The sequence below is a fragment of the Corylus avellana genome, chromosome ca6 (assembly GCF_901000735.1).
Source record: "Corylus avellana chromosome ca6, CavTom2PMs-1.0".
Classification (NCBI taxonomy): Eukaryota; Viridiplantae; Streptophyta; class Magnoliopsida; order Fagales; family Betulaceae; genus Corylus; species Corylus avellana.
In genome coordinates, this window is record NC_081546.1 from 26,180,988 (window position 1) to 26,188,652 (window position 7,665).

General features: G+C 35.3%; 1 protein-coding gene across 2 annotated transcripts; it reads left to right on the forward strand.

Annotated features, from left to right (window-relative positions):
• The first annotated feature begins 395 nt into the window (after positions 1–395).
• On the forward strand, positions 396–6,563 carry LOC132184770 (probable serine/threonine-protein kinase PBL17). 2 transcript variants are annotated; one of them, XM_059598513.1, is made up of 6 exons: positions 396–1,006; positions 1,687–1,991; positions 2,226–2,361; positions 4,324–4,460; positions 4,873–4,996; positions 5,755–6,563. In XM_059598513.1, the coding sequence occupies exons 1-6, from the start codon at positions 895–897 to the stop codon at positions 6,306–6,308; spliced, it is 1,368 nt and encodes a 455-aa protein (XP_059454496.1). In that variant the 5' UTR covers positions 396–894; the 3' UTR covers positions 6,309–6,563. The 2 variants fall into 2 exon arrangements, with proteins under 2 accessions (XP_059454496.1, XP_059454497.1); XM_059598514.1 differs by having other exon boundaries at positions 397–1,006; positions 1,690–1,991.
• Positions 6,564–7,665: the final 1,102 nt, after the last annotated feature.

Below are 7,665 nucleotides of genomic sequence, written 5' to 3' on the forward strand. Positions count from 1 at the left end.
TTGTTAATTAAACCAGTTATGCAAGTCGCGTCGGGTCACTTGTCTATTTAAATGGACTAACACATTTAATTAAATAGGCTAATTCACTTTGACCCATATGATATATATTCATACCTTAATATAACTCCAACTCAACATGCTAACATAAATTATCACCCATACAAAAAAGAGAAATGATAAAGACCCCAAAAGGTTTTTTCAAATTCATGTTCCCAAAAAATCTAGACCCCACGTTTATTTAAAAGAAAAAAATAAATAAACATAGTTATTTCTTGAATGGACTGATCACTTGAGAAAAAGTTTCGGGTGTTTAGCATTTCTCGGAGAAGAAGAAGAAGACCAAAAAAAAAAAAAAGACGGAGCCCTAAAGATTGGAAATTAAAACCCAATGGTAAATTCTGTAATAAACCCGAACCCGGTTACAGGTATGGAAGGCCCAAGAGCAACCCAACTAGACTTCTGCCCACGCTCTGATTGGCGCATTCTGCGTCTGTTGCTCTAAACCATTGGAATCATATTATCCTCTCTCTCTCTCTCTCTCTCTCTCTCTCTCTATCTTTGCTGCCTTTCCCCAAAGTTTTGGCCTTTTCTTTGACACAAAAATTGTTTTAAAAAAAAATTCCGGTGACCCGAATCGGAATCGGGGACGATCCACAGAAATTCCGGTGACCCATTTCGGATTTGGACCCACCCAGATCGGATTCGGACTCTCGTTGTGGGGAAAACACTGGGGCCCGCATTGATTTCCGATGTTTTTAAGATAAAAATCCCACAGTTGTTTGAGTTTGACCATATGAGTTTGATGATGACGATGACGAAAGAGAAATAGGGTATTGTAGAATTTTAAAATGAGAAGATGAATGTAAATCTGGGTTGGGGTTTAGGCTAAGATTCATGGGGATTTGTTTCAGTATCGAAGAAAAACAATTACAACAACAGCAGCAGCAGCAACAACTGCTGCAAAAACAAGATCCACTGCAACAGCAGTTTATGAAGAGGAGTCAAGGTATTTCTTTTCGATCAATTAAGTCAACATTTATTTGTTTGTTACATTTATGGGCATCATTAAATCTGTTTAATGTACTTTTGTTTTGTTTTAAGTATATTTATTGATGATGTACTTCTATTTCCATTTAAAGGCACTTCGGTTATGTGTGATCCATATATGCTCTATGATTGGACAAGACATTATATTAGAGAGAGTCAAAATGCAAAGAATTATAAATGGGTGGCATTTTTATCTTGTTTACATCCCTCTCAAGATTTCCCCGCAATGACATCAAATTAACCTTGAGATTTCTGAGTCATTGTACTAGTTTTTGAATGTAATGTTGATGTGTAATACTTGAAGAAATAGAAATTAGAGGTTTATGCCATTAGTCTTGCATGTTCGTGTTGTTTATCTTTTCTTAATTATGAATTAATTTGTTATTGCAAACAGCATTGAGCAAGAGAGTTATTGATTATATCTTTGTTCTGTTTTGACCATTCCAAAAATCTAAATCAACTGAAATTGCAAAAAGTTGTCCAGCTCCATATAACAATGTGCTGAATTTTCATGAGAGAGAGAGAGAGAGAGAGAGAGAGAGAGAGGTTGATATAAGCAACTAAACAATAATAATTAATATCATCATTGATTTTTAGCTCAGCAACATTCTTTTTTCTCATGTGAATTTTCGGTTGAAGTAGGACATGAATCAGCTACACCTCCGAATACACTAGAAAGAAGTGCGAGTAGCACTCCTTTGCCTCCCAAAAATGTTAAAGATCTCCGTGAAAATCCTGGATATAGTAATGTTGATATCTTTACATATGAGGAAATGCGGTTGGCCACAAAGTGTTTCCGGCCAGATTTGATTCTTGGGGAGGGTGGGTTTGGAATTGTATACAAAGGAGTTATTGATGAGAATGTGAGGCCAGGTTACAAGACCACCCAAGTTGCCATTAAGGAGCTTAACCGAGAAGGGTTCCAAGGTGACAGGGAATGGCTGGTATTTAACTTATCTCTCAGTTCATTTATTTTACTCCAATATGAGGCTTTACATGGAAAATGTGACTCCAATATTTTGACTCCCAGGACCACTTGTTTATGCCGTTGGGCAGAAACTAAGCTTGCTATTAGTAATGATCATTCCATGTAAAGAACTTATAAAAAATAAAATGATCATACCATGTAAAGTGGAGATTAAATTGCTGTATGCACCATATCTTTGTTCATTTTGCAGACAGAAGTTAATTATTTAGGGCAGCTCCGTCACTCCAATCTTGTGAAGCTCATTGGGTACTGCTGTGAAGATGAGCACAGGCTGTTAGTTTATGAGTACATGGCAAGCGGGAGCCTGGAAAGACATCTTTTTCGAAGTAAGTATCCAATCAAATCTTTTATGACTTGATAACGGAATGAGGTCTTGAGTGAGTTAGTTACTCTTAAAGATTAAAATATAGTTTATCTCTATCATGAACTCATATATACTAGAGTATTACGGGAAGGTCCTAGTTGGTTTTTATCTTGGTCTCCATTTATTCATGACTAAACTCCTGTCTGCCATGTGTACAATATCCTTTTGCTCTTTTCTACCATTCAAGCCAGTAGTCAGCTAGCCCCATGCTTCAACATGGTTCATTACTCGTTTCTACCGTTGAAGCTAGTAGGCAACTAGTTTCTCTTTCCGACCATTGCCAAGCCCACCCCTAAGTCAGATGTCCTATGCTGCATGCCCACGACCTCATCCTTGTGTGATGCCTGCTTAGCTGCTAGAACCAAAGCATTTTGCACACGCTACCTTCTAGTCATGTGAAGAATGTAGTGATTGCATCGTCTAGATCAAAATTCATATGGTTCTATGTATAAATAATATTTTAGTTCTGGTTGTATCTTCTCTTGAATTGTGCACTTTCTCAGGATTGCTGCATGTTGGAAATATGCTTGTTCTAAATTTTACTTGATTTTGTAGGATATGTACTATCTAAGGTATTTCGAATTCAAAATAAATGAGAATTTTTTTTTTTTTTTTAACATTTCTTCTATTCCTTGGGCCTGAAGAATGACTTGTAGAAGAGATAATCAGACCTATTACTCAACTTCACGGTCGGTAGTTTGTGTAAAATGATATGGACCCTACATCATGCAAATATGCTCTAAAGCCCTTCCTGCATGCTTGTAGACTTTGAACGTTAAAACAAATAACTATATGAAAATTTCCTTAAATTGGTTAAAATACTCAAAACCTCCTAGTTAAATTAAGCGATGGATACACAGGACGCCCCACCCCAGTTAAATTTTTTTTCCTCTTCATAGTGTCAGACAAAATCATGAAAAATTAGAGGTAGGCCCTGCTTAAAAAAATATTTTCTAGATGTATAAAACATCCCTTAAAACTTTCTAGGTAAGATATCAATTGTTAGAACCGAGTTATTAACAACCAATTAGATTATGACACATAAGCAATCCCCTATTTCAACTCTTTGAATTATATACAGATGGCTGTCTTTTTGATTATTTGTCTTGGGTGTGTCTTAGGTGAAAAGCTTACGATTCAATAATTTTCTTCACACTCTTTTGAACTGAGAAGGAGGGAAAAACAAGAGGAAATGGGGAACACTATGGCAAATGAAGAGGGAAAGTACAAAATGAAGTAATCAGCAAAGCAATTCTGTTCTACTTAAATTTTCACGCTCTCTTAATTCTACAGCCTTCGAAAACCAGTTACTGAACTCAACCTTTAAAATTGTTTACTATCTGTCTTTTTGGTCAATTACCATCCCCAATTTATCTTTTTTCTTATATGATATATACTTGTTGTCTTCACTGTTTCTTTTGTTGCGATTGATATATTGTTATTTGATATTGATTTTTGACACTGTTATTCATGAGTTAACGGCATAATTTTGAAAAATGATACTTTTGGTTTCTAATTTCTTTTACAGAGACATGGCTTTAATGAACTTTTGTCCCTTTTTTTTTTTTTTTTTTTTGCTGAGATTCAATAAAACCCTTAGGGAAATGCTATGTTTGTTACTTATTGCATCACTGTTTTTGGTTTTGGCTGTTTACTTTTATATCTGTCCTCACTTTCATTACATCGATATGGATTGCCTCGTGAAATAGCAACCATGATGACCTGGCTCCTTCCTGGTTCCATCATCAATGCTCCTTATAGTGTTGCGCGTAATGTTTTGCTATATCACTCCATTGATAGTGGAAAGTAGTGGATACCTTTGAAAATTATAAACTTAAATGTCCTGCATAAATTGATGAAAATATTTATGCATTTTAAAGAAATTTAAGCCTCTGTCACTTGCTGTTTCTTCATCCTATTGTAGGAGTGGGCTCTACACTAACTTGGTCAAAAAGAATGAAGATTGCATTAGACACTGCTAAAGGTCTTGCTTTTCTTCATGGTGCCGAAAGATCTGTCATATACCGGGACTTCAAGACGTCAAACATCTTGCTGGATGTGGTTAGTTGTCTTTTCTTTGACACACACATATACACTCTCGCGTACATAATATATATATATATATATAGAGAGAGAGAGAGAGAGAGAGAGAGAGAGAGAGTGCTTTTATAAAATGAAGTACATCATATTTTAGTTGCCATTTGGAAAATTAAGAAGACTGGCCTTCTGAGCATTGGGTTAGTAAAAATTCAACTTCCACTAGCGAAGCTCTAAGTCAGAACTTTGATATGGAAATAGACAAGAGAGAAGATGAAAGGCCCATAAAGTGAAATTATGCATTTTTTTTTCCCTTTCCCTTTTTTGGGCAAATAAATACTAGTATCCATTTTATCAAACAAGGATAAGCATGAATGATTTTACTGAGGATGTTCGGTTGGCTTCCACTGAATAAATTTGAAATAAAAACGTGCAGGACTTTAATGCGAAGCTTTCAGACTTTGGCCTTGCAAAGGATGGGCCAATGGGAGATCAAACCCATGTTTCAACACGAGTGATGGGTACTTATGGATATGCTGCTCCTGAGTATGTAATGACTGGTGAGTTTTTTATTTTGTTTAACAGTAAACAGTGCTGATATTTTTTAGTTAGTGATTTTTTTTTTCTTTCTTGTTTTAAGATTTTGAATTTTTCACTTTTTCCATATAAAGGAGGATTTTGTTTACTTTTTCTTGCGACTATAGAACCTTCGCTATTTCTAGTTGGCATTGAAGAACTGATATAAGATGTTCTCATCACTTTCAAGTAGGAAAATGATAACATAGATTGCATAAAGATTTGGACCTTTCCAGTTTGTAATTGACTGAAATTTCCCAAGTTCTTTTGTTGCAAAGTTGGAAAGAAAGAGGAAGAAATTTCTTAGTTTTCGTGCTCTTCTATATATATATAATAAAAAACACAAAGAAGCTTTCGTGCTCTTCTCTCCCTTATGGGTTGAAAAGTTATTGTTAAAACTGGAGAGGGCCTGTGAGAAGCAAAATAAATAAAAGTAACAATTTAGATATTTTCTTTCTGGCTTGTTTTCTCTCCAAAAAAGAACAAAAAAAAAAAAAATTGCTTGCTTCTCCAGCTTTATTTGCACAACCAGGCATCAAAATAATATAAAATATTTTCCCTTTTATCTCTACAATTGTACCTCTTCTCAAATAAAACAAACAAAAAATGAGTACCTCATTTGAAAGGAAATATATGATCATATAAATCAACATTCATACACAACACTACAATGTAACAGCTATAGATTGGAAGTAGAAACTACTTATAGTCCATGAACTAAAGTTTAAACTTATCTTGCCAGGGCATTTAACGGCTCGCAGTGATGTTTATGGATTTGGGGTAGTACTACTTGAGTTGCTCATCGGAAGGAGAGCATTGGACAAGAGCAGACCAAGCCGAGAACACAACTTGGTCGAGTGGGCCCGCCCACTCTTGAACCATAACAAGAAGCTTCTGAGGATCTTAGATCCTAGGCTGGAGGGGCAGTACTCAGAGAAAGCAGCAATGAAGGTGGCCCATTTGGCATACCAATGCCTTAGCCAAAACCCCAAAGGGAGGCCTGTCATGAGCCAGGTTGTCAACATCCTGGAGAATTTTCAGTCGAAGGCAGAAAACCAGGAGGAGGCATTGCTTCACAATGGAGGAGGCAGTAGTCTAACCCTTTATGAGGTTCCAAAGGATACCCCTGCCACTGAGTCAGAGAAGAGACACCCATCCAGAAGTGAGAGGGAGCCTGAGGTGCAGAGGAGCAAACCAGGGAAAGTAAGGAGCAAAAGTGAGCCTTCCCATGATTGTGATCTATTTAGCCATTCTCCCCATTTGTCTGATGAGAAATATGCTTCTTTCAGAAATTGAACCTGTAAGTTAACTTGTATAAGATCTGTAACTTTTCTGTCCACTCCATGTTTTGAGATAATTATTCTTCTTCTCTAAAAAAAAATTGTGAATTCATGCCCTTCTCATTTTATTCTATTTTATGAGCAATCAGGGAAAGAGTCTTTGTATCTTCATCATCCAATAGTTGGGGAGGATGAAAATAAGCCAGTTTATCAATGGTCTTGTAATATAGTGGTATTTCTCCCAATTTGAAGGATGTATGGAGTTTCAATTCGCTTACATAAGTATGGAATTTTGTAGAATTATAAGACGACTTGCCGTTGAGAAGTGCTGTTGGTGTGAGTCACTTTGGTAAGTGATGGCTAATATGTCGAATTATAATGTCATTGCAGAGTGCTCCCACCAAGAACTGATATAACGGCATTAGTTCGCCACCACTCTTGTCATTTGGTTCATTACTTGTCTTTTCTTATTTTCTTCAAATTGGTAACTCCGTCAATTAAATTAACATTTGTTTTTTTATTTGACATTACTCGTTAGAGCATATAATTATCATATAGGCTTTTAAAATGCATGTAAGAATCGTAAGCTGTGTTTGGCAATAGAATGGAAAAAGGAAGTGAAATGGTACTGTAGCAGATTTGATTGATATGAGAAAAAAAAACAAAAATATTTTTGTATAAAAAAAGTAAAAAAATTTGTTTTGTAGTGATTTTTTATTTGAATAATAATAAAAAAGAATTGATGTCATGTCAAAAGTAAGAATGTTTGAGTTAATTTTGAAAAGAATTTTTTTTATTTTTGAGTCCGGTCTGGTCCGGCCTTTTGCCAAACATAGCTGTATATAGCATTGTTAATGTTATTAGAAATGCATGAAAAAATTAGATGCAATAAAAGTGTTATTTTAGTAGGCTTTGTTTAGGAATTTCCTCCGAGAACCCCGGTTTTGACCAAAAAACTTGTCCCTTTTACCACATGTTTGCAGCAGAAGAGGCTACACCCTTTTTTTTCCTTCTATTTTTAGGCCCTAGATTTGTGATGTCTCTTAATTTTCACAAGGGACATAAATTTCCTCCAAATCAATTAAAAAGATATATCCTCCAACTAATTTAAAATAGTATCAAGTATCCAGAAACATTTAAAATGTTAGTCTAAGTAAACTATAATTAATGACCTTAAAAATTTAATGTGCGTTTTACACTTGGCACTATTTTAAATAAGTTGAACGATATTTCCTTTAGACTGATTTGGAAAAAATTTCTGTCCATTGTCACAATTATATCCTCAGAGTTTGACAACCTACATCCATTTTGTTTGACATGATAGAATCAATCTGACATTTGAGAGACAAAACTAATGTTTTTAGCATTACAAT